At 37.5% G+C, this 26,633-nt stretch overlaps 2 protein-coding genes across 2 annotated transcripts; both read left to right on the top strand.

The window, feature by feature from the left end:
- Positions 1-22,298: 22,298 nt before the first annotated feature.
- LOC113273316 lies at positions 22,299-24,069 on the top strand. The gene is made up of 3 exons (XM_026523057.1): positions 22,299-23,157; positions 23,212-23,349; positions 23,702-24,069. The coding sequence occupies exons 1-3, from the start codon at positions 22,299-22,301 to the stop codon at positions 24,067-24,069; spliced, it is 1,365 nt and encodes a 454-aa protein (XP_026378842.1).
- A 545-nt stretch (positions 24,070-24,614) lies between these two features.
- Positions 24,615-25,457, top strand: LOC113273318. Its single transcript, XM_026523058.1, has 3 exons — positions 24,615-24,735; positions 24,919-25,024; positions 25,091-25,457. The coding sequence occupies exons 1-3, from the start codon at positions 24,615-24,617 to the stop codon at positions 25,455-25,457; spliced, it is 594 nt and encodes a 197-aa protein (XP_026378843.1).
- The last annotated feature ends 1,176 nt before the right edge of the window (positions 25,458-26,633 follow it).

Genomic DNA, 26,633 nt, shown 5'->3' on the forward strand with positions numbered 1-26,633 from the left:
GAAACTGTCTTTTGGCAACATGACGGTAGAATTGAATGTGTTCGATATTAGTCAACAACCTGTGAATCTTGATGATGATGATGTGCATGAAGTTAATATGATTGAAGGATTAATACAAGATTCGTTGACTAACATTCTATCCGTCGACCCCTTTCAAGCATGTATGGAGAACTTTAACTCAGATTCCTATGATGATGCATACTGTAGTGACGTCCTATCTCTGCTCGAATCTGTACCTCAAATGGACGTCACTAAAGGAATATGAAGTGGAACCACCCTTACTCTCTGATTCCAAGCTCATTCCATCCATTGTTGAGCCACCCAAGCTTGAATTGAAAACATTGCCTAGTACGTTGAAGTACGCATTCCTAGGTTCTTCTGATACTTACTACTGTCATTATTTCATCATGTTTAGACACGGAACAGGAAAGTAAGCTTTTAAGTACTTAAGGAACACAAAGAGGCCTTAGGATGGACCATCTCAGACCTCAAAGGAATAAGCCCCACCATTTGCATGCACCACATTAATCTCGAAGAGAATGCCAAACCATCTAGGGAAATGCAAAGGAGACTTAATCCTAACATGAGAGATGTAGTCAAAGGAGAAATCCTGAAACTACTTGATGCGGGTATCATATACCCAATACCAGATAGTAAATGGGTTAGTCCCATTCAAGTTGTGCCTAAGAAGTCAGGCATTACTGTAGTTCAGAACGACAAGAATGAGTTAGTCCCTCACGTACAACCACAGGATGGCGAGTATGTATCGACTACAGAAAGTTGAACACAGTAACTAGGAAGGATCACTTCCCGCTCCCTTTCATAGACCAAATGCTAGAACGTGTGTCTGGACACAGTCACTACTGTTTTCTAGATGGCTTTTCCGGTTATAACCAAATTCACATTGCACCAGAAGATCAGGAAAAAACTACGTTCACGTGTCCCTTTGGGACATTTGCTTATAGACGCATGCCCTTTGGGTTGTGTAATGCACCTGCTACTTTTCAGCGATGCATGATGAGCATTTTTTCTGACATGATAGATAGTTTTCTCGAGATCTTCATGGATGATTTCTCCGTGTTCGGTTCTTCGTTTGATAAATGTTTAAGACATCTTACCCTTGTGCTGTCCAGATGTAAGAAAAGGAACCTTGTTCTAAATTGGGAAAAGTGCCATTTTATGGTGAATTCAGGAATAGTTCTAGGACACATCATCTCGGAAAAAGGCATTGAAGTAGATAAAGCTAAAGTAGACCTCATCCGACATTTACCAAAACCCCGCTCTGTGAGGGAAATTCGATCATTTTTAGGTCATGCTGGTTTTTACCGGCGATTCATCAAAGACTTTAGCAAAATCTCAAGACCTCTGTGTAGTACTCGCCAAAGATGTTACCTTCAATTTCGATGATGCTTGTGTGAAAGCTTGGGAGGAATTAAAAACTCTTCTCACCGCCGCTCCTATAGTCCGACCACCCAACTGGGAACTACCGTTTGAACTCATGTGTGATGCCTCTGATTATGCTGTTGGTGCTGTTTTAGGACAGCGTGTTGATAGACTACCATACGTGATATACTACGCTAGCAAAACCCTTAATGATACTCAACTCAATTACACAACTACCGAGAAGGAATTGCTTGCTGTCGTTTTCGCATTAGACAAGTTTAGATCTTATCTCATAGGATCTAAGATCATCATATACACTGACCATGCGGCTTTGAAGTATCTTCTTTCCAAGAAGGATGCTAAAGCTCGCCTTATTCGATGGATACTCTTATTACAGGAATTCGATCTCGAAATCCGTGATAAGAAAGGTTGTGAGAATGTGGTTGCTGATCATTTGTCTAGATTAACCATTGAGTCTATTGATGAGTCCATGCTAATCAGAGAATCATTTCCTGATGAGCAATTGATGTCTGTGTCAACCTTCCTTGGTTTGCCGACATCGTTAACTACCTTGCTACAGGTAGGATGCCCTCACATTGGTCGAGACAAGACCGCTATAAGTTCTTGGCTGAAGTTAAACATTTCCTTTGGGATGACCCATATTTGTTTAAGTACTGCCCGGACCAAATCATTAGGAGATGTGTCCCCAACACTGAACAGAAAGATGTGATATCTTTCTGTCATGACCAAGCATGTGGAGGCCATTTCAGTGCCAAGAAAACCGCTGCAAAGATCTTGCAGTGTGGATTCTATTGGCCATCATTGTTCAAGGATTGCCATGATTATTGTGTTGCTTGTGAACGCTGTCAAAAGCTAGGAAGCATTTCGAGGAGAAACATGATGCCATTGAACCCCATTTTGATTGTGGAGATTTTTGATGTTTGGGGGATCGACTTCATGGGTCCATTCCCTATTTCTGACGGTAGATTGTACATCCTAGTCGCAGTTGATTACGTTTCTAAGTGGGTAGAAGCCATAGCAACCAGAACAAATGACCACAAGGTGGTACTTTCATTTCTAAAGGAAAACATATTTGCACGTTTTGGTACCCCTAGAGCTATCATCAGTGACGGCGGTTCACATTTTCGTAACAAGTACTTTGAGTCTTTAGTACGCAAGTATGGCATAACTCACAAGGTTGCTACTCCGTACCACCCTCAGACGAGTGGACAAGTAGAAGTTTCTAATAGGGAATTAAGCACATTCGAGAAGACGGTTAACCCGTCTAGGAAAGATTGGTCATTAAGATTGAATGATGCTTTGTGGGCCTATAGAACAGCTTATAAGACACCAATTGGCATGTCCCCCTATCGTCTAGTGTATGGAAAGCCGTGCCATCTACCTGTGGAATTAGAACATCGTGCCTACTGGGCAATCAAAGAGCTGAACTTCTCTCTGGACGAAGCTGGAATTCAAAGGAAACTTCAACTCAACGAGTTGGAAGAATTGAGAAATGAGGCTTATGATAGTGCCAAGTTATTAAGCAGAAGATGAAGATTCATGATAAGCGTATTCTGCGCAAATCCTTCACTCCTGGTCAGAAAGTCTTGCTGTATGACTCCCGATTACATTTTTCCAGGAAAACTGCGTTCCAGATGGAAGGGTCCGTCCTAGTACGCACAGTTTTCCTCATGGAGCTGTGGAGCTAGGATGTCTCCAACAAGAACATTTTCAAAGTCAACGGGCAGAGATTGAAGCCATTCCTTGAACCATTCCCACCCGACATTGAAACAACCAACCTGGAGGACCCGGTCTATGTGGACTAAACTGGTCCACTCTTTCCCTAAATAACCAAAAAGTTTTCCAAATGTTTCCCTAAAAACCAAAATTTTTTTTTTCCCATCAAAACCAAATGTTTTTCTCCCATAAAACCAAAGTTTTCCAAATGTTTCCCTAAAAACCAAAATTTTCTTTTTCCCATCAAAACCAAATGTCTCCCGACAAAACCAAATTTTTCCCAAAAAGTCCAATCCCATTAAAAACCAAATTTTCTTGTAGATAATATGTTAGTAAATTTTTCCTTTGTATATATTTTGTGCTCATCCATTGTGACTCCTAATATGATGGATTTTTGCCTTGAATAACGGAGTTTTAATCGAGCTTTCGCCGTACAATCGGGTATTCTCTCTCCTTTTACTCTACTCAGCATGTTCCTCTTCATATATGTTTTATAATTCGTCCATATTTGAAACATTGAGGACAATGTTTAGTTTAGGTTTGGGGGTATAGAGTAGATACCACGATAATATGCCATAATTGAAAACAAAACTCCATCTTTTTGAAAAAATTGAAAAATCAAAATAAAAAATTAAAAAATCATAAAAATGGAGCTCATTTACCTTGAAATGTTGACTCTTGTGCAAATATGTAATTATTAGGAGTCTTAGTCTAGATATTTAGGCACCCTGATTCTAGCACAATTCACATAGTGATAAGAAATTTGCACGCGCACGATCTACCAATACATGTATGGCCTCGATCTTCAAGGTGTTTGATAGGAAGTCACGATTGCCAATCACTTTAGAATACTGAACGAAACTTGACTAGCTTGTTCTTTGGTTGGTTGGGATAGAAGGTGGAGGTTACATTAAGAAAGACAACCATCGAATTTAACTGGGTGCATCAAAAAGGGCTACCTCTTGCAAAGTGTCATGTAATTTTTTGTTTCTTTTTGTTTTGTATCAAAAGAGCTACCATATGTAAAAATCAATTTCAAGTTCTTGTGCAAAAAAAAAAAAAAAAAAAAACGATGTATATATTCAGAAAAAAATAAAAAAAAAAATATATCAGAAAAATACAAAAAAATCAAGTATTTATCAATTCCATCTCTCTTGTTCCAAAAATAAAAGAGAGTAGTCAATGTAAATAAGAGTCATGTAAAGAGTCATCTTTTGTGTTTTATTGTAATAAGCAAGGAAGGGTGTATGCCATTGATGTACAACGCGAGTAATTGTGAAATACCTCCAACTCATTCACAATTCTCGTAAAGTCCGGACAGCTAGCTAGATTTCGACCTTGGTTCTTAGCCTGAGAAACTATCTCTTGGTGATTAGTAGTCATAACATCCGATCTTTCTTTACACATGTGTAGATACACTTTACACTCTTATCACATGTCTTTATTTGTTATCAGTGCTAGGATTGTGCCTTCGATAGCTAGATTGACATCTCCATTTTGCTGTGAGCTTAAACTGACTTGCACATGTCACATTTGATGGAATCTGAGCTTATATTTTGACCTAGAACTTTGTAGGTACGTTCTAAGCAAACCTTCACGAGACTTCAACTCGTCCACTAGGGACACTTAGTGGTTTAAAAGGCTTAGTGCATACGCTAAATGCATTCGAGAGACCAGCGACAGTGGTATAGTTAGGATTTCCTTAGTTTTGTTTTACTTGAGGACAAGTAAAATTCAGGTTTGGGGGTATTTGATGAGTGCCAAATAATGTACATATTTATCCCTTTTTGTTGGCATTTAACTCATCTTTTGTGCAGTAATTCTACATTTTATCCCATATTCTGTATTTTCATTGTTTTCAAGAATAAATATTTTTCTTACTTAATTTTGCATTTTTAGGTAATAAATAAAGTTTGGATGAATAGCAGAGCGGAAAAGAGCAGAAAAGTAGTGAAAATCCGGGAGGAATTACACAAGGAAGCCGCGAGACCAAAAGGCTAGAAGTGGGCTTGAAGAAGAAGAATTGTCCTTAAAGAAGATATGGGCTTGGCATACCCAAGGCCCAAAACCCTTACTCAAACACATTTCCACTATCCAAGCCCGTCTCGGATTTCAGCCGTCAGATCGAAGCATCTCAGCATCCTACGGTCGCTCCATCATCGCACATCAAACTCCGAAGCCCCCGCTTTACATCGCAACGCCCATCTCCATCTTGGGTCGTCCGTTTTGCTACATCCCTTCATCCGACGGTCGCTCCACGCTTACCTCCGTATCGCCGTTGGATCCACCTACCATCTTCACATCCGACGGATCTCCTCGCTGCATATCAACTTCAGATGATTCCGCTCAACACCTTAGCCATCAAACCCATCGACCCAAAACAAACACCCACCTTCTTCTTCCCCAAAACTCACTTCCCCCAAATTTCTCCTCTTCCCCCGACCATGGCAGACACTGCCATGTCTGCTCCGCCGTCTCCATCTCCACCACGACCACAAGGACACCACCACCATCACCTACCTCTTCCCTAGTCGTGTTTGTCTTGTTCTTAGCATTAATTTTTGATGCTACCAAGAAGACAAACATAGCTAGGGTTTCACAGTGGAGAGAAGAAGGAAATTGGAGCAGCGTTCGAGTAGAGGATTAGCAGAGGAGGAGAAGTACAAGCATGGGTCGAGTCTATTTGCATCAGAGGGTGAGTTAATTTTATTATTTCTCGAAACCCTAATCCTGCTGATTTGGGGATTTTTCAATTTAGGGTTTGTAGAAATTTAGGGTTCTGTAAACTATAAATTGATGTTATGGGTGTTGTAGAAAGGATCTCTGGACTAGCCAGTAGACATTTTGAAGAAATTCTCTTTACAATTTCAAATTCAGTTCCTTTATCACAGTTGTTTCTTTTTGAATGTTGTGTGTTGTGGTTGAATTATTTTGTATGATGAATGCTTGTGTGTGTAACATGTTTAGCATGAGCTAAACTGCATTAGGCTGAGGCTCAGTGAAGCCTTGTGCACTGTCAAATGATAAGTTGCTAGGATAGTTAACTCCTTTCCCTGTTTTACTTGAGCATTGGGAAGAGATTAATGTTCATAGTGCCTGTGATTGATTGTTCTGTCAAAAGACAGTCAATGCTAGGGGTAAACTAGGGAGCAAATTAGTTTTCCTCCCATTCTAGATGTATGCATAGGATTTTCAACTCAACCTAGAAATATGCTGTTTGATTAGGACACAAGGTGGATCCTAAGCCTTAGCTTAGCCACAAATCCTTTGCAGTCACTTAAATTCAGTTCTATTTTGCTCCTTGTTCAGTTCATCTCCTTGCCTGTTTTGCCTGTTTTTCTTGCATTTTGAAGTTGTTTTGCACTGAAATCAGTGCACAAACTCCCCATGCCCTTGGCTTACAGCCTTGGTTCCCTTCTATTGTTATTTCACATCCTATGCCATTTAATCTTTGTTGTGCTGCCTTCTTGTGTTAATTGCTTTGCTTTGCTTTGCTAACTGTTTTAGTGCTATTCACTGCCTTCATCCATCACTGCTCACTGCCATAGTGCCTTGTCTCCATTGTTAGCTTAGGAAAACTTCTTGTATGCTCCCACTCCCTGGTGACGAACCCCTACTCATCCCTATACTATAAAACTTGGCCTTGTATACTTGCAAGTTTTGTGTGCAACCCCATTTTCACACCACCACGTCTCCGCGCCAAGGCATGCCAACCATGCCAGCCGCACCACCGTGCCAATGGCAAACCATGCCATCCACGTATCCGTGCCAAGGCATGCCAACCATGCCAGCCGCACCACCGTGCCAATGCAAACCATGCCAGCCACGTCTCCGCGCCAAGGCATTCCAACCATGCCAGCCGCATCACCGTGCCAATGGCAAACCATGCCATCCACGTCTCCGCGCCAAGGCATGCCAACCATGCCAGCCGCATCACCATGCCAGCCACGTCTCCGCGCCAAGGCATGCCAACCATGCCAGCTGCACCACCGTGCCAATGGCAAACCATGCCAGCCACGTCTCCGCGCCAAGGCATGCCAACCATGCCAGCCGCGTCACTGTGCCAATGGAAAACCATGTCAGCCACGTCTCCGCGCCAAGGCATGCCAACCATGCCAGCTGCACCACCGTGTCAATGGAAAACCATGCCAGCCACGTCTCCGCTCCAAGGCATGCCAACCATGCCAGCCGCGTCACCGTGCCAATGGCAAACCATGTCGGCCACGTCTCCGCGCCATGGCATGCCAACCATGCCAGCTTCACCACCGTGCCAATAGCAAACCATGCCAGCCACGTCTCCGCGCCAAGGCATGCCAACCATGCCAGCCGCACCGTCGTGTCAATGGCAAACCATGCCATGCCGGCCTTTCCTTCACGGCTGCCAAAACGAAGGGTTGCAACGATCAACGACCACCCTTCCATCTGAGATGCGGATCTTAGCCGTCCAAGGTCGCTAGCCAACACGTGGTAACCTTTGGCCCAACGCCAAGCCCCAATTTTGGTCGCGCCCAAACTAATGGAAAACCATAGTTTTGGCCACGCCTAATACATGTTGTGCCGGCCTTTCCTTCACGACCACCCTTCCATCTGAGATGCGGATCTTAGCCGTCCGAGGTCGCCATCCAACGCATGGTAATCTTTGGCCCAATAACAAACCCTAGTTTTTGGCCGCGCGTAGACTATGCCAAAACCCTAGTTTTGGCCACGGCTAGACCATGTCATGCTGGCCTTTCCTTCAGGGCTGCCAAAACGAAGGGTTGCAACGATCAACGACCACTCTTCCATCTGAGATGCAGATCTTAGCCGTCCAAGGTCACCAACCAACGCATGGTAACCTTTGGCCGCACCTAAACCACGGCTAGACCATGCCATGCCGGCCTTTCCTTCACGGCTGCCAAAACGAAGGGTTGCAACGATCAATGGCCACTCTTCCATCTGAGATGCAGATCTTAGCCGTCCGAGGTCGCCATCCAATGCATGGTAACCTTTGGCCCAACGCCAAATTTTGGCCACGCCCAAACTATGCCAACACCTTAGTTTTTGCCGGACCTAAACCACGCCAAGGCATGCCAACCATGCCGCATGTGCCAATGGCATGTCGTGCCAGCCACCTTTCCGCGCCAAGGCATTACTACCATGCCACATGTGCCAATGGCATGCCGTGCCAGCCACACCTCCGCGCCAAGGCATGCCAGCCGCACCGCTGTGCCAAAGCCATGCCATCCTCTCCTACAAGAAGACCATTGGATGCCAAAACGAAGTGTGGCAACAATCCACGGCCACCCTTCCATCTAAAATACTGATCTTAGCCGTCCAAAGTCGTCAGCTAACGCATGGAAACTTTTGGCCCGACGCCAAGCCATGATTTTGGTTTCCCCCAAACAATGACAAAACCTTAGTTTTGGGCGCGCCTAAACTATGCCAAAATCCTAGCTTGGCCATGCCTAACCATGTTAAAGCCATGCCATCCATGCTTTCATGCCACTGGCTACCAAACGAAGGTTTGCAATAATCAACGACTATCCATCCTCTCAAGATGCAAAATCTCGACCGTCGAAGGTCACCACCGAGTCGGCAAGTCTCCCAATCTCAACTTGCCAAACAGCAACAACATGCTACGTGTTTTCCACAAAAACACTCGAGATATCAACACATGTCACAAATTGGGGGATGCTCATTGGGTATTGGTTTGGCGGTTTACAGCGTGCGGCGTACACTACGCCTGTTACAAGACAGTGTCATAAGGATGGGGCGGTTAGTAAATACGGGGAGTAATGGTGAAATGCTTTCCTTCATTATGGAACATCAATTCCAGGCGTTACCGGTTACCACCTCCTACCATTTACTCATCCGTTTTCCATTTCTTACGAGACCAGAGTACGTTTCACTTCGACTTGTATAAATAGGTCTTACCTATTTCCACCGAACAACAAGTTCAGGTCAGGAACATACAACACTCAGAAAACTTTGTTAGCTTTCCCATCTGTTATCTTTCCACCTTCTGATACAAGTCGTTGAACAACTACTCTTCCAGAATCAACTATTCTGGTCTCAACGTTCTCTTCGCTTCCCTCCCCAAAACCAACCCTTCTCCTTCACTTTGTGACCGAAGCAAGTCTGGAACGGCTATTTCTTGGTTTAGGCCAGATTTGTACAGATTGATCTCTCGAATTTAAAGTACTCCCTTGCAGTACATTGTTTAGGGTTTAGACTCGTTTCTCACCCACAACACACAAAATTACCGAAACCAACAGAAACTGTTTTCACCCTCAAACACCTTCTTAAAAACACAAGAATATATTCTCATAAGAAGTTTCTTAGACAAAGAATTAAATGCCAAACAACTCTAAGACCAAAAACACCGAACACACGTTGAAATCAGAGATCGTATTCAGAATCTTCACGGGTTTCAAGACCTTCAAGCTTGTGACTGACAACATCGACAACCTCTTTGGATAAGATATCCTCTTTGGATAGATCCTTAAAATGTGACTTCATGAGAACAAGGTCAGAATTAACCTTTTCAACTCAGTTCGTAACATATCAAGATCCTTCAGAGAGTCTCCAGGCTTTAGTTTTTATTTCCCGAGATCATTGAGAAAGCCATGAACCACTTCAGCGGAAACCATCTCAGTATTTTCTCGATCTTGATGAGAATATGCATAAAAGCATGATGCACCAGGATGAAGATTGTCAGCTTTAACAATGGTTCTTTTCTTCTTTACTTCGAAATCAAAGTAAATAGCTTTATCAACAAAATTTCCCGGCAAATCCCAAGAACAAGGAGGAGAAGCCATCCTCTGAGCAAAAACAAAACCTAAAGTATGCGTGCTTAAACAAAAGGTTTTGGTATTTTAAATGGTTTCTCAGGGAAACTAATTTCAGGGTTTCCATAGTTAGCCCGCAACAAGTAACATGGGTACCCGTACGAATGCAAACTTGACCCATAGCCGGAAAGTACCCAAAACGCGAAAAACATGAAATAAGAAAGTTGCTTGAACAACACTGTTTTGCACGAATAATTTCACACATTTTATCTCAATAAATTTTACCTTCTCATCAAAGAAAAATTTAGAGCATACGATTAGCGTTTTGTCATACCAATTTTATTTTATTTTAAAAGCTTGACAAAACAAAAGCAAAAATACTTACACAAAAATGTTTGTGAATGGTAATCCGGCTACGAACAATAATAAAATATCTAGAGAATCAGAAAACACTTTGCCATCAAGTATACCTGATTATATCTCACCCAACCAGGAACTTTTTGTGAGTGAGATTTCAACCTTGTGATTAATTAGTACAAGTATGAGCCTTGAGCTCATCAAATAAACGTTGTTTTCGGTTAAATCTCTTTCTCCTAATATTTGGAGGAAAACCATTTTGATGTGAAAAGTTATCATAAAAGTTACTATCATCAAAATACGACACATAATAAGTATTCGTACCTGAAGAATTTTGACCAGAGGGAATTGACAGCCTGTTAATGATTTCTTTATACCCTTCAATTATTAGATTTAGGTTGTCTTCCATATCTCCACTTTTGCTTACTTCTTCTGGTACCTTTTTCACATCAAGAACAACATTATCTCCCTTTTTAATAGAAGAAGATCCTTGAGTTCTTCTTGGACGAATTTGTTTAGGAAGACTGTTTCGTAATTGAAAATTTGAGGAACACATCGAACTGACTTTCCTGGTAGGGTACATAGGGTGAGTACTAAAACCAATTGGTCTAGACATACGAATGTCAGTTACACCTTTGAGAATTAAATCTAAGGTGTGTTGAAGACGAACAATAGAATTGTCATTCAACCTCGATTTCCTATTTTGTTCCATATGTCCTTTTGAATCACAAAAGAGACACACTTTCTGATCACCTGAGTGATTAGTCAGAACAATCTTAATACCATCATTGGGAGATATCTTCCTTCCATGTGATGTGGATATTCCTTGATTATAGGAAGACACGAGCATATCTTTTTTAACAGGAAGGGATTTCGATATTACTTCTGGAACTGAATTTTTTACAGTTAAATCAGAAGCAATTGGTACAGTGGACTCTTTGGAACATTCTTGAATAGAGATTTTACTCAAAAGAAGTTCAATTTCCAAAGAATCCTCTTTGAGTTTTTCCTCAAGCCGAGTTCATGAAGAACAGACTGAGGCATTTTCCTATCGAAGGACCTTTAGAAGAGAGTCACGCTCATTTACCATACCAACAAGAGCATTGACTTTGTGTTTCAACCGGTTGACATCATCATCCTGGATTCTAACAAGTTTTAGAATCACTGCACTCTCTTTAGCTGCTTCCCTTTCAACTTCAGAGTCAGACTCATCAGTAAGGTAATCCGGGTAACACTTGTCAATGGAAGTCTGTTTCGTTGGAATACTAGGTTCGTCTATATTCGAGATTGACAGATCATTCTCTTTAATAGATTTCATAGAAACAAATCTTTTGTTTCTGGTAATGCGTTCATCAGAGATAACACTTCTGTCCATATTTAGATCGCTACAAATACAGACTTATGAGGTCTTGAATGTGTTTGCCCGCTCTAATACCAATTGAAAAAGTGGGGGTCTAATAACCACACCCAATATTTCGTTTGGAAATCTAAATAGACAAACTCTAATATACTTTCAAGAGAATCAACTAGACAGTCATACTCAATCTAGAGAAAAGTATATCAAAGAGTTTATATCTCTATCTCTTAATTCAATCCGCAATTAGCAAATAGAAGTTTGCAAGCCCGGTTGAATATAAGAGAAAAACCTTGAACGGTACCAAAGACCAATGTTCAAGGATTAATCAATTTCAATCAACAACCAAAGGTTGGATTTACCAATTGATCGATTCAACGCACAACCTGTGATATTTCAATTATATAACAAAATATAATGCGGAAAAGAAATAACACAGACACCAAAATTTTGTTAACGGGAAAACCAAAAATACAGAAAAACCCCGGAACCTAGTCAAGCGTTGAACACCACATTGTATTAAGCCGCTACAGACACTAGCCTACGACCAATGAACTTCAGATTGGAATGTATTTGAGCCCTAATCAGTCTCACACTGATCAAGGTATTGTTGCTCTCCTTACGTTTCTGAACCCCAGAAGGGTTCTACGCACTTGATTCCCTTAGCTGATCTCACTCACAACCAAGAGTTGTTACGACCCAAAGTCGAAGACTTGATAAACAAATCTGTCTCACACAGAAAAGTCTATTGGAATAGATAAATCTGTCTCCCACAGAAATACCTACGAGTTTTATTTCGTATTTTTATAAATCAAGGTGCACAGGAACCAATTGATAAACCAGACTTATATTCCAAAAGAATAGCCTAGTATTATCAATCACCTCACAATAATCCTAATTGTATGGTAGTAAAACAAGATATTGTGGAATTACAAACGATGAGACGAAGATGTTTGTGACTACTTTTAATCTTACCTATAGGAGATAAATCTCAAGCAAATCTTAGCAAAGATAATACTCAATCACGATAGTAGAAGTAAGATCAGAACATGCAACTACAAAGAAAATAGTTTGGCATGGCTTCACAATCCCAATGAAGTCTTCAAGTCGTTAACCTACAGGGTTTCGTGAAAAACCTAAGGTTAAAGGAGAATCGACTCTAGTCACAACTACTATCACACAGGAGGTGTGGGGATTAGGTTTCCCAGTTACTAGAGTTCTCCTTTATATAGTTTTCAAATCAGGGTTTGCAATCAATATTACCTTGGTAACAAAGCATTCAATATTCACCGTTAGATAAAACCTGATTAGATTCAATATAATATCTTTCAACCATTAGATCGAACTTAGCTTGTTATACACAAATGAAATGTACCCTCATTTAGGTTTATGTAACCGTACCTAAACGTTTACACCATGTTGGACCAACAATAGTTAACCGATATTAGCTATATAAACACTCTCATATCAACCTTATTCATCTTAACCATAACTAGTTCAAATGACTCAAATGAAACTAATTAAAGAGTTCTTCAATTGATATATTCTCATAGAAATATACAAGAACACAATTGAAGCAAAATCGATTTGGTTCACTCGAATCAATTCATGAACATTATAGCCACGGTTTGCAAAAAATGCATTCCTTATTATATAAATGTATTTGTTCATGTCACAACCGATTTTAGAACTTTAACCACTCAAGGATGCAAATGGGTACGCATATTTCAATAGACGGACCAAGTTTGGTTTTCGCCAGTATACGAACAGGTACGCATACCTCCAAACCCAGCAAAATATTTCGGACATGAACCTTAAGTCAGTATGCGTACGGGTACGCGTACTTAGGTTCCTGGTTTTCTCAAACCAACTAGTACGCACACAGGTATGCATACTATGGTTCCCAGACATGGATCACATATATGCAAGAGTGCATAACATGTCTATAATCCAATGTTGGTTAAGTGTTCTAAACTCTATTTCAATCATTGAAACTTTCTTAGAAGATGACAATAGCCTTTTTCACACACTATTAACATCAAAGAAATTTTCAAGTTATTGAAATAATCATAAAGAAACATTCCAAGTCTACAACAAATTATTGTATCATACAAACCATGTAAGATGTTACTCGGTGACTTTCACATGATCATCTCTTGACTTTCGTCAAGAATATAAGATGAACTTGGTTGAAGCAAAAGCTTACCAACACATATTTCGAGAAATATGTAAGCGAGTTAAACTCAGCTCGAAATCTCAAATGTGCGTAATCTAATACGACTTTTGTCTCAATATAAGAGATAGAGTAAAAATAGACTTTCCAAGTGATAGATAAGTTTTAGTCTCCATATATCTTTTGTTGATGAATTTCCACAAGCTCTCCTTAGTAGTTCTTCGTCTTCAATTAATGAACGTCGTGAAGTCTAATACTCAACTACACAATCTATCCTAGTCCGAGACATTACTATAAGTAGACTAGAAATCAAGACTTATAGTTTTGATCACTAACATTGACAAACAAGCTAGAGATAGCAATGATTGCGAGTTCGACCGAGCAGTGCTCTAACACTAATAGTTTGTGTAAGACAGCTATTGTCATCTTCCAAGGAAGTCAATGATTGAAATGCGAGTTTAGAACAATTAACCATGTATGGATACAACACGGTATGCATACATAGTATGCGAAATGTATTGTTATGATTCAGGTATGGGAACCTTGTTTGCGTACCTAGTATGCGAAAGGTTCTACCTGAGTTAGGTCCGGGACAACTGTTTGCATACCTAGTTTGCGAACGGCTAGACAAGGCCAAGGTCCGGAGCTGTTGTTTGCATACCTGGTTTGCGAACATAGTGGCTAAATTCTAAAATCGGTTAAGTATGATTCTCATACTCATGAACTAACCATTTACGAATTAAGGAATGTAATATTTGCAAACCGTGGCTTAATATTCATAAATTGATTCTTGTATAAGTACTTTGTACAATTAGTAATCAATCCTATTTTGTTTCAATTTTTTCATATATATTTCTATGAGATAGTGAAAAATTGAACAACTCTGTTCGAAACACAATTAGATTCATTTGATTATCTTTCATGATTGATTGATCATCATATTTGATCTATAAGTGTTAGATGAATGTGGTTAATACAAAAGTGTTCATATGGCTAACTTCGGTTAACTGTTATTGAGCCAAATCAATATACACGTTTAGGTACGGTTACCTATATCTAAATGAAGGTATATTTCATTTGTGTGTAACAAGCTAAGATCATCTAGTGTTGGAGATTGATTGCTTTATTTTAAAGTAGACTTATCTTGAATCTTAGATCAGGAATGTATCTAACGGTGAATATTGAATGCTTTGTTACTAAGCTATCTTATCTTTGATTATAAGCAAACCCTGATTTGAAATACTATATAAGGGAGAACTCTAGCAACTGGAAAACCTAATCCCGACACTTTCATGTGTCCTATTTGCAAAATAGAGTCGATTCTCCTTTAACCTAGGTTTTTCCAAAACCCTATGAGGTTAACGACTTGAAAACTTCATTTGGGATTCGTGAAGCCAGATCCAACTATGTTCTCTGTAGTTGTGTATTCTTATCTTACTTGTTATATCGTGTTGAGCATTATCTTCTCTAAGATTTGTTCGAGATTTTTCTCCCGTAGGTAAGATATAAAAAGTATTCACAAAGTTCTTCATCTCAGACTTTGTGATTCCGCGGTAACTTCTTCTACCACCATATAGTTAAGTGATTGTAAGGTGATTGATATTTCTAGGCTGCTCTTCGGGAGTATAAGACCGGATTATCAATTGGTTTATGTTCACCTTGATTTATCATAAGACAGAACAAAACTTCATAGGTACTTCTTTGGCAGAAAAATTTATCTATCAGAATAGACTTATCTGTGTGAGACATGTTTGTTTATAAGTCTCCGACTTTGGGTCGTAGCAACTCTTAGTTGTGAGTCAGATCAGCTAAGGGAATCAAGTGCGCAGAATCTGGCGTGGTTCTATAGGCGTAAGGAACGCGATTGTACCTTAATCTTGTGAGACTTGGTTAGGGATTAACTACTTTCCAGTTCGAAGTTAACTTGGTGGGAGGATTGAATAACACTAAATTTTAACAGGATCCCCATCAATCCAAATTCTACCAAAGCCATTATTGATTTAGTCATCCAGAAATTTCCAATAAGCCATTATTCTTCTTCTAATACTACTACATTATTCTCAATCACATGGGTCTTTATCAAACCTACTAAAGATAAATTATTATTCTTAATAAGATTACTAGAAGCTATTTGTTTTAAAGGGTCATTAAGACTCCTTAAATTCCAACATCCAGTCTTAAACATCGGCGGGAGGTTGGGATTTTTAGAACCCCTATCAGACTTTTTAGTGTATGAAACTTACAAAGGAGCCTTAGAAACTCCAAGGACATTATCCTTCCGAGAAAAGTGAGACTTACTTACAGAAGACAGCTTTGTTTCCTATTCATAAGCTTCCACCCTTTGCTCCACCAGATTGGTAGAATCAGATAAAACACCTTTATGACTTGCTACAACTTACATCTGCACTGCCTGCGAACTGCCCTCTCCAAGTAGAGAAAATTGATTGGAAATAGCCACTGGAACTTCTATATAAGAAGGATTCAAAGAATTTCCTCTATCTTTTTTACCACCTACCACTTACTGATTTTTTGAAGTAGACTCTACTATGTATTGAGTAGTCTCTTCTATAATAGCATCTACACATTCAGACTCAGTAAAAATAGTTTCCATAAGACTATCATCTTTACCTGAGTTAGAACTTATATTTCTTTAAACAGACTTCCTAATCCATACTTCCTTAGTACTTTTAGCATTCTTCACATTTGATCTTACACCCTTATCCACAACAATCTTAAGTTCAGAGAATGTCTAAAAGTATTATAAAAAGTGCATTTAAGAGGTTTCCAGGGGTATTCCACTGAAATATCAATACGTCCCCGCAACTCACCACCCACCGACCCCCCCCCCCCACCCCACCCCCCAAAAATAAAATAAAATAAATAACAGACATAATAGCAGAAAAAGTACAAGAAGGTACAATTTCCACACAAACTCTAGCATAACTCATTCGAGTTCTTTGTGTTGTTTGCTTATCAAGTTTAAGCGGCTTACCAATAAACTAGCAATGATACTCAATCCTTTAGGATTCTACATATGAAGAGGAACATTGTGAAAGTTCATCCAGGCCGGAACTGTCTTCAACTCAGCTATCTCTTTCTCCAAGTGAGGAGTCCATGCCCCTAACCAAAAAAAGTTGATTAGCAATGAAAAATACTCCATGCTCCAGAGCAGTAGTTTTATCTTCATCATTTGAAAATTCAAAAACATATGCTGCATCTGTAACACCCCGAGTTCCATACGAGGGTCAAACCCGTATAGAGATCCGAACTCGAAGCGTTACGGGTCGGAAAGAGACTTATTTATATAAGTCTTCTAATTTTAGTACAACAAACGTAATTTAACTTCCCTAACATGAATTTAAACATATGAATTCGATTATCATCTTTAACAACATTTTCAACAAACATATTATTTCAAATTACATTTCAAGCAATACAATAAGACAATACAATGATTAAACTATCTTCTTAGTTTCCACTTCCAACTTCCAAGAAATCTGCAAGGATGTCAATTGGGGTGATATGACAGCTTAATAGAATGCATTCCCAATCTCAAGACACACATAAAAATATGAATGAATCAAGTAACATACAACATGGGGTATACGACATGATTTTCAAGCAATCAATGATACATATATTCAATCATCAATATTACCACACAAGTATTATTTTCAATAAATCATTTAACTCGTTTCCTCAATCATGGATTCACAATACCAATAATATTTATAACAGACCGTCTAATTAGGATTCTGAAACAAGACTTCACTATATCAATAATATTTCTACAAATAATCCAATTTAATTGTTCAATCAAGAGTTCACAATACCAATATTATTGTCAACAATTTAACCAATTAGATTTCACACATGAGTTCACAACATTATTCATGTTTCCTACAAATACTTCAATTCGTGTTTCAATTATTGAGTTCGTAAATCCAATAAGGTTTCCAAAAATCATTCAATAGAGATTTCAACACACGATTCACAAATTAATATTATCACCAACAAACCATGAGTCCACAATACCATTATTATTGTCAACTAATCATCCATTTGGGATTTAACACATCAATTCACAATTCATCCACATAAGTTCACACTTGAGTTCAACAATTCATTGAATTATATTTTGCACACGAGTTCATAACACCAATTATGATTTCCAACAAATCATATAATCTAGATTTCAACACATGATTCACAAATTAATATTGTCATCACAACAAGTAACCATGAGTTCACGGTACTAAAAACTTGGTTCGTACACCCACCTATCGTTTATCGGCACGGACAACCTCCATCGATGGTCAGGAACAAAAGTTCTTATAGGGATCATACCCATATGCTCTCAGAGATCGTTACCCGTATCATTCACGGTACGAAAACCTTGGTTCGTACATCCACCTATCATTTACCGGCATGGACAGCCGCCATCGATGGTCGGGAAACACAAGTTCCCATGGGGACCATTACCCATTTAACTTTCGAGGATCATTACCCGCCATTAGCATGAAACCATATTACATCTAACGGTAAAACACGAACTCATTTTATTTTGAAAATCATTTTCACGAACAACACAAGCATCAGATGATCAAAAAAAAAAAAAACAACCATGGCTTAAAAACATGAATTTTTTTCAAGCATTTAATCAAACAAACTAACTGCAACCATATTACATTAAGTGTTTCATGGCTATAAATTTATCTGATCATCCTCAAATTTTACAGGAACATTCTTGACACATTATTATATAACATATCCAGAATTCATACCAAACCAACGGCTCAAACAAAAGATATTTGTTTTATATGATCATTCTAAAAATTAGGCAGATAACATCATATTATCATATTATTCACAGTAAATTCATATTAATCTCAAATTGAGAAATTCCAAAGAAAAATGAAAGATAAGATGTTTATCTACAATTTTCATTAAGACCTCAAATCATTTTAACATCAAGACTACTTAAGAACATCAAAACCACAACAAAGCGAATCTGTCCAGAATTTCAGAAATCACAATCCAAATTACAAGGAATATTCAACGGTGAATTTGCGTAGGAAAATTTGAATCTTGATCATCAGTAAGATATATATTTATTCAATTAAATTTCAGAAACCTAAAAATACAAAGGCATACGAAATAAATACCAAAGATAAACACCAAAAGTGAAAGAGTTTCACATTCTACCTCAATTAGATTGATCCTCTATTGATTTTCATAACCTTCTTCTCTAAAAGAAACATTAGCTTCATCTCCTTATTTTCCTTAACCTTTGGTTTTCTAATATCAAATTCTCTCTCCTAATCTTGGTTATAATACTACTAACAATAATTAAACATTTTTATTATTTATTTTAACTTTAAATGTCTCTTTATTTTCCTCCTATTTAGGTGATTATATTCACACCCTAACTTTCTAGTTAAAGCAACACACTTAGGTTAGGAAATAATAAACAATAATCTAAGCTAACTCGTTAAAATCCGACCCGGAAAGGTAACTAAAAAGACAGGGCATTACAGCATCACCATGAATTGTCATATGGAAATCCTCTTTCAATTTCCAAACCCTCTTGACTGTGTTTTTCACTAACATAAAAAGTAATTTACGACCCACACAACAACCAGTTACCAATTCTTACACTTCATGATATCTTCAACCAAAATAACAGTATCAACCACCATCGCCGATTCTCCATTAAAAATCTGAGATTCATAAAAATACAGAGGAATATCATTACGATTTTCCTCTTTATCATTATCAAAAAGCCCTTACCAATTCATCCTACCTTCAGAAGGAATCTCAGCAGTACAAATTTTCACTGAATCAGATCGACCATTATTACCAAAATCAAGCCCTAACCCTAAAGTATCATAACCAACATCAAGGAAATAATCACCACCAAGAAGAAAGATAACACTACAGAAAGAAACACAAGAAAGAATTAGACTAACCCACACCAGTCATCTAAACCAGAAAACCAGCAAGAAAACTGCAGATCAAGATCAGAAGAGAAAATCCTTGAGAAAAAATAATCTTGACCAAAGTCAATGTCGCCAGAAAATCGCCTCTAACTCTCTTCTGACTTTTTAGCATTTTTGGATCGAGATATATTGACAGTCGTTTCTCGATGAGATTTTCAAAATTATTATTTCCAATTTTATACCACTTAATCAAGAATTTGATGAAGACAATGGAGATTTTAGAATAATTTGAACTCTCCCATTGTAACATGTTTATAATTTAACTAAATTTGTGCCCGTGCTACGCATCAGACATTTTTTTTCTTTTAACTTGGTGTGCACGGGGCTTCGCCCTGCCCCGTGGCGTTGCATTTTTCATTTGGTGTGCATAGGGCTTCACCCCGCCCCGTGGAAATGTATTTTTGATTTGGCGTGGCTGGACAAATACATTCAATAGGTGCAGAATATGTGCAGGTTTAAATTATCTATTTCATTTTCGCATAAAATATGTGGATTTTTTTCCCCTTCATATATTAATTTGGAAAAAAAGAGTCCTAACATGATAGATACTCTATTTCCAAATTAAATTTGGACGTCCATAAAATTCTAAACACGGTAAGTTAGGTTTTTCTTTTTCTTTTGTAATTTTTAAACTAAGCATACGTTGCCAAGTGTCCTCACCTAAATATTGTCACGTCATGAATTCCAAATTGAATTTGATTTCCTTTATTTTTTTTTATTTTGTTAAATCTTTTTCCTATTCTTTTTAAACCAATCATACGTTGCCAAAGTGTCTTCACCAAAACGTTCGTTTCACAAAACTCAAAAAAGGCCTATTTCGGCTAATAGGAAACAAGGTTTTCCTCTCCGTTCAACGTGTGAGCTTTATTTATATAGGACTTTGCAACATGAATAAAATGACAATTTTAAGGGGAAAGCTACTTTTGCTAGAGGAAAATATGATTGTTGGATGGATTATAAAAGGTTTTTCTCCCATTAATAATCGTTTTTATTTTGATTTTCCATATTACTCTTGCTAACCAAAAAAATTATATTAGATAGCGTAATCCAAATTCAATACTTTGCAATTTCAAAAGACACGGTACTCACGGGAAAGAAGTTCACCATTATGTTTGTTTTCCACCTTTTATGTCTTTTTTTTTGCTAAGAAAAAATGAATGACATCAAACAAATTACAAATGTTGCAATAGGAAAGTTGGGATGGTACCCCCATCATTCTCCATGTACTCTAAATTTATTACAGTGCTTAGCTGCTGTATCAGCCATGGTATTGAGATTTTTTAATAAAATCAACTTTAGAAAATGAAAAATAGGATTGAATTAACTTGAAATCATATGAAATAGTGTTATTGTAACATAACAACTAGTTATTATTAGAATTGAAAGAACTTACTACTAATTGAGCATCGCTGATGAAGCATATTTTCCTATTGTTCCTTTCTTTCGCCCAAATACAAGCTTCCAGTAAGGCTAAACATTCAGCTTCTTCAGCATTCCTAGCTACTCTTGGAATGGGTTTGCATCCAATGTAGTTCCCTGCTGTATCATTCATAATCAAACCAGATGCCGATACATTAATATTAATGTCAAAAGATGCATCATTGTAAACAATAATATAATCATCTGGCAAGGAAGAAACTAAATAATTTAGGTCATTTCCAACTGAAGGTTCATTGGCAAGTACGTGAACAACAAGTTGATTTCTAAGATAGGATTATGTGTCAGTCGCAAGCTTAAGATCTAGTCTCGCAGTAGTGCTAGGCTTTAAGTTTCTTCCCTGGAAAACTAAGGAAAACCTATCCTTCCATATACTCCAAGCAATTGAGAACACAACAACAGTTTTATCTTTAAGGGCATGGAGGATAACCAATGTCCAAACCACTGTTTTAGATTCATAGTAGAATCCATAACCTGTGCAACTTCATTACAAAAGGAGGTTAAATCCCAAACTGCCTCAGCAAAAAGACAAAGAAAAATGAAATTCCCAGGAGTTTCAAACACCAGAGTACCACACAAATTACAGTTCACGTCATGAGAGTTATTATACCTACAAATAATAGTCTTAACAAGTAAAATATTCTCATAGAATTAAAAGCAAATAACTGAACTTTGGGAGGCGCTGGAAGCTTCCAAAGAGACTTGTATAAAGGGTTTTGGTTTGAGGATTATGAATAAAATCATATTGATCATACAAAAGCTTATAAGCTGTTTTGACAGTGAATTGACCACTTTTAGAAAATGGCCAGACTAATTTAATTGCTGGTAATTAAAGATCAAACCCTTGGGGAATCGGTCTGAGTTGAGCTCTGCGACTAGGGTCAAAAATTGGCGAATTTTTTTCTTCTCGATCTTCGTTTATCATCATTAATTCAGGTGAGAATCAAGTATAGAGTTGTATTAAATTCCTTCAGGCGAATCAATGGTTAATTTTAGTATCTGAATCCGCAATAAACATGTCGGATAATTCTAATTCTTTATATTTTGAAATAGCAAAAAATTTAAGATATAAAAACTCTTTTGGTATCAATATGGAGAGTACTTCAATCTTTATTCCAGATGAAATAATTTATGAGAGTTTGAAAGAATGGAGATTTAGTTTGGTCGGTAGACTGGATTTAGTACATCTAAAATTTTCATTAGCTGAATCAGTTCTGAGAAAACAATGGAAGAGAAAAGGGAGTATTCAACTTATACCAATTGGTAAAGGTTTTTTCATAATCAAGTTGGATAATGAAGATGATATGAAATTAATATATGAAGGTCATTGGGAGGTAGAAAATCAAATCCTAAGTCTCAGATATTGGGAGAAGGATTTTAGACCGGAATTTCAAAAAAATTCTTGTGCTTATGTATGGGTAACATTTCCCGGGCTAAGTATTGATTATTGGAAGGAGAGTATTTTAATGGCTATAGGAAAATCGTTTGGAAGACCAATTCGAATTGATGAAACTACTATGAAAAAACAAGCTGGATTTTATGCAAGTATTCTAGTTGAAATTGATCTTGCAAAAACTATACCTAATAAAGTATGGGTTGAATCCAAGTATGGAAAATTTGAGCAGGAATTATGTTTTGTTAAGCTTCCCAAATACTGTAATCATTGTAAGGTTGTTGGCCATTATGTTGCAGAATGTAGAATCAAAAGGAAGGAACATAACTTGATGAATGATAATCCGTTGAAGCAACAAAAGTGGAAATATGTTCCAAAAAGAGTTAATCAGGAAAATTCTGTTAAATTTGATATATGTTTACCTGATAATTCTAATGCTGAATCAAGTGCTAATCAGGAGAGTTGTAGAATTCCTGAGAAGATCATTCAAACTCCTAAAAAGGATAATGGTTTTGTTGGTGTTTTAAATTCACCTTTGGAGTTTCCTTTGTTATCTGGTGATAAGTTATTGGAAGTATGAAAGAGTATTCCTCCAATTCTTTCATCTGAAGTGGTAGTAGCTGATGAAGAGGGTACTATTCAAGCTCTGAAAAATTCTGTAGCGGTAGAAGTTGGTGAAGAAGTTAATATACAAGCTCTGACAAATATTAATTCTGAAGTTGGTAATTTAGAAGTATGGAAAGAAGTTGGTAAATAAACAAAAGCAAGAAAACTCAATAATATAAGTACAAATGTCAATAAGTTTGCTTCTCCTAGTAAGTTCAATGCTCTAATTGAGGTGGTGGAAAAACAAGATCAGAATTTTTCTAAGGTAATCTCTAAGCCTAGTAAGTTTAAAAAGGCATTTCCAAATGTCACTACTAGAAACAGGCTAATAATTCAGTTAAATTAATTATGGGAATGGGGAGTAATACTTCCCAAAACTCAAATACTCAATGAGAGTTGCATACTGGAATGTCAGAGGCTTGAGAAGAATTCAGGCCAAAGAAAAAATTAGGAATTTAGTAAAACAATTTAATCCTTCTTTGTTGTGGATTGCAGAACCTAAAGTAAGAGTTTCAAGTGGTTTTATAAAGCAGTTAAGATTACCTGGTATGAGCAGCATGATAATACATAATTCTTGTGGAAACATAAAAGTAAATATATGGGTTTTTTTGAATAATTCTTTAGCTACTCCAACTATAATTTCTAACACAAAACAGGCTATAACAATACAAGTTGGTGAAGTGCTAGTTACTGAAATTCATGCAGCATGTGTTACTATTGATAGAAGAATTTTATGGGAAGAGCTATTACTGATAAATTATATGAAGATGCCCTGGCTTATAATTGGTGATTTCAATGTTGTTCTTACTTGTGAAGAAAAAAGGCGGGAGAAGTCCCCTAAGAATATCTATGAAGGAGTTTAGGGATTGTCTTGAGTCTTGCAACTTAATACAAGCTCACAGGTCTGGAATTCAGTATTCTTGGTGTAACAGCAGAGCAGGCAGAAAAAGAATACCCTGTGATTTAGATAAAGCTTTTTATAACATCAAATGGATGGAGAAGTATGAAGGATGAAATTATAAAGTTGGTGTTAGAGGGACTTCAGATCATGGGACATTACTAGGGGGTGTTACATCTATTCAAAAACCTGGAAATGTACCCTTCAAGTATCAGAATGTGTGGACAACTCATTCATATTTCTATAAAGTAATACAAGATGCTTGGAATGAAGATTGTTTTGGATATCCTGCTTATTGTTTCATCAGCAAAATTAAAAGATTGAAAAACTGGTTAAAAAGTGGAACTGGGAGGTGTTTGGTGATTTAAGAGTTAAAGTAAAAACAATTGAAGAGGAAGTTTTGACTGCTACACTGGAGTCTGATGCAGATCCTGAAAATCTTGAATTATTGAACAAATTGGTAACAACAAGGGGTAAACAAGAACTAGTTTCTAATCAGTAAATGAATTGATGAGAGCAAAGGCTAGAGTTAAGTGGGTAACGGAAGGAGGTGCTAATACAACTTTCTTTCACACAACTATGAGAGTTAGAAAAGCTTATGATACTATTGCAGAATTGGAGGATGCAGATGGTAATATTGTTACCAATTAAGATCAACTTTCAAGTATATTGGTTGCTCATTATAAGAAAAAGTTTGAAAAGAAGAATGTAGTGTTTGATGAAGATATTTTTGAAGTGATCCCAAAATTATTAACTGAAGAAGACAATAAATTTTTGGATGAAGTTCCTTCTTATGAAGACATAAAAAATGCAGTGTTTGGAATGGATGCAAATAGTGCTCCTGGTCCAGATGGTTTTCCAGGGTGCTTCTACAAATTTGCTTGGAATTTAGTTGGTCAAGAAGTGGTTGATGCCATACAGTATTGTTGGATAAATAAGTTCATACCTAATGGCTTTTAATCAAACTTATTGTTCCTACTTCCTAGGATACAAGGAGCCAAAAAAGTTGTTCAGTTCAGACCAATTGGTCTTGCCAATTTCAATTTTAAAATTATTACAAGAATCATAACTGACATAATTGGTAAAATCATTGGGATATTAGTATCTAGCCAACAAGGAGCTTTTATAAAAGGAAGAAATATACATGAAAAAGTGATTCTAGCTTCTGAATTGGTAAATGAGCTTGACATTAAAAGGAGGGGTGGCAATGTAGGATTAAAAATTAATATAACTCAAGCTTATGAATCCTTGAGTTGGGACTTTCTCTTTGAAGTGTTAAGAAGATTTGGATTTTTTGAGTTGGAATTCATTGGCTGGAGAAAATATTTGAATCTGCCAGAATATAAGTTCTAATTAATGGTGGTCCATGTGGATTTTCTGATGGGGGAAGGGGATTGAGACAAGGTGATCCATTATCACCAATTCTGTTTGTTCTAGCTGAGGAAGTTCTCAGTAGAAATATTACTAAGCTATTGCAAGCCAACAAAATTCAACCAATGGTCTGAAGAAGGGGAAGCCAACCAACTCATTTGATGTTTGTTGATGATATTTTCATCTTTTGTAATGGAAATAAGAAGACTTTAAAGAATTTGATGGAGCTGCTAATGAAATATCAATCATCTGTACATGAAATAAATAAAGCGAAAAGCAAATGCTTTGTGGGTGGTACATCTTCATCAAGAAAACATGGAATGGGTAAATTGCTACAAATTGACTTATCTTCATTTACAGATAAGTATTTGGGTGTTATACTAAGTCCTGGAAGAGTAAAATCTCAACATATATGGGGGATGGTGGAACTGATGCAGAAAATGCTGGCTGGATGGATGGGTAAACTCCTAGCTTCCTCTACAAGATTAAGTTTAGTTAAGTTTGTTCTATGCGGCATGCCTATATACACAATGTCAGTGTACAAATGGCCAAAGTTAGTAATTTTGATATGTGAAAAAATTATTAGGAACTTCTTATGGTCTTGAGATCCAAATGTGAAGAAACTAGTTACTGTTAAATGGGATGAAGTAAATGCACCGGTTGAGGAAGGTGGTTGGGGTTGAGAAGATTGGAAACAATGAATAAAGCAGTCTTAATGAAATTATTATGGAAGATAGAAGATGAAGAATGGACTTTATTTATGAGGGCAAAGTACAAGGACAGAAATGGTGAATGGATAAAGTATTATAAACAATCTTCCATATGGCCTGGCATCAAATGGGTGATGAATGAGATGTATGAAGGAAGTAAATGGTTGGTAGGTGATGGAAAATGTATATCAGTCTGGAAGGACAAATGGGTGAAAGATTATGCTATAATTGAAAGACATGAAGATGGTATGATTTAAAGGTGAGTGATCTGACACAAAATGGTGAATGGAACATACGAGCAGCTATGGTTAATTTCTTTGATACTAATGAACTGCTAGTTTTAAGACATGGGAAAGATAAAAGAATATGGACTCAGGATATGACAGGTTCATTTACTGTGGCTAATGCAGCTCGAATGATAAGGAAGAAACACCCAGAAGTCACTTGG

This window comes from Papaver somniferum, chromosome 4, assembly GCF_003573695.1.
Source record: "Papaver somniferum cultivar HN1 chromosome 4, ASM357369v1, whole genome shotgun sequence".
NCBI classification, from domain to species: Eukaryota; Viridiplantae; Streptophyta; class Magnoliopsida; order Ranunculales; family Papaveraceae; genus Papaver; species Papaver somniferum.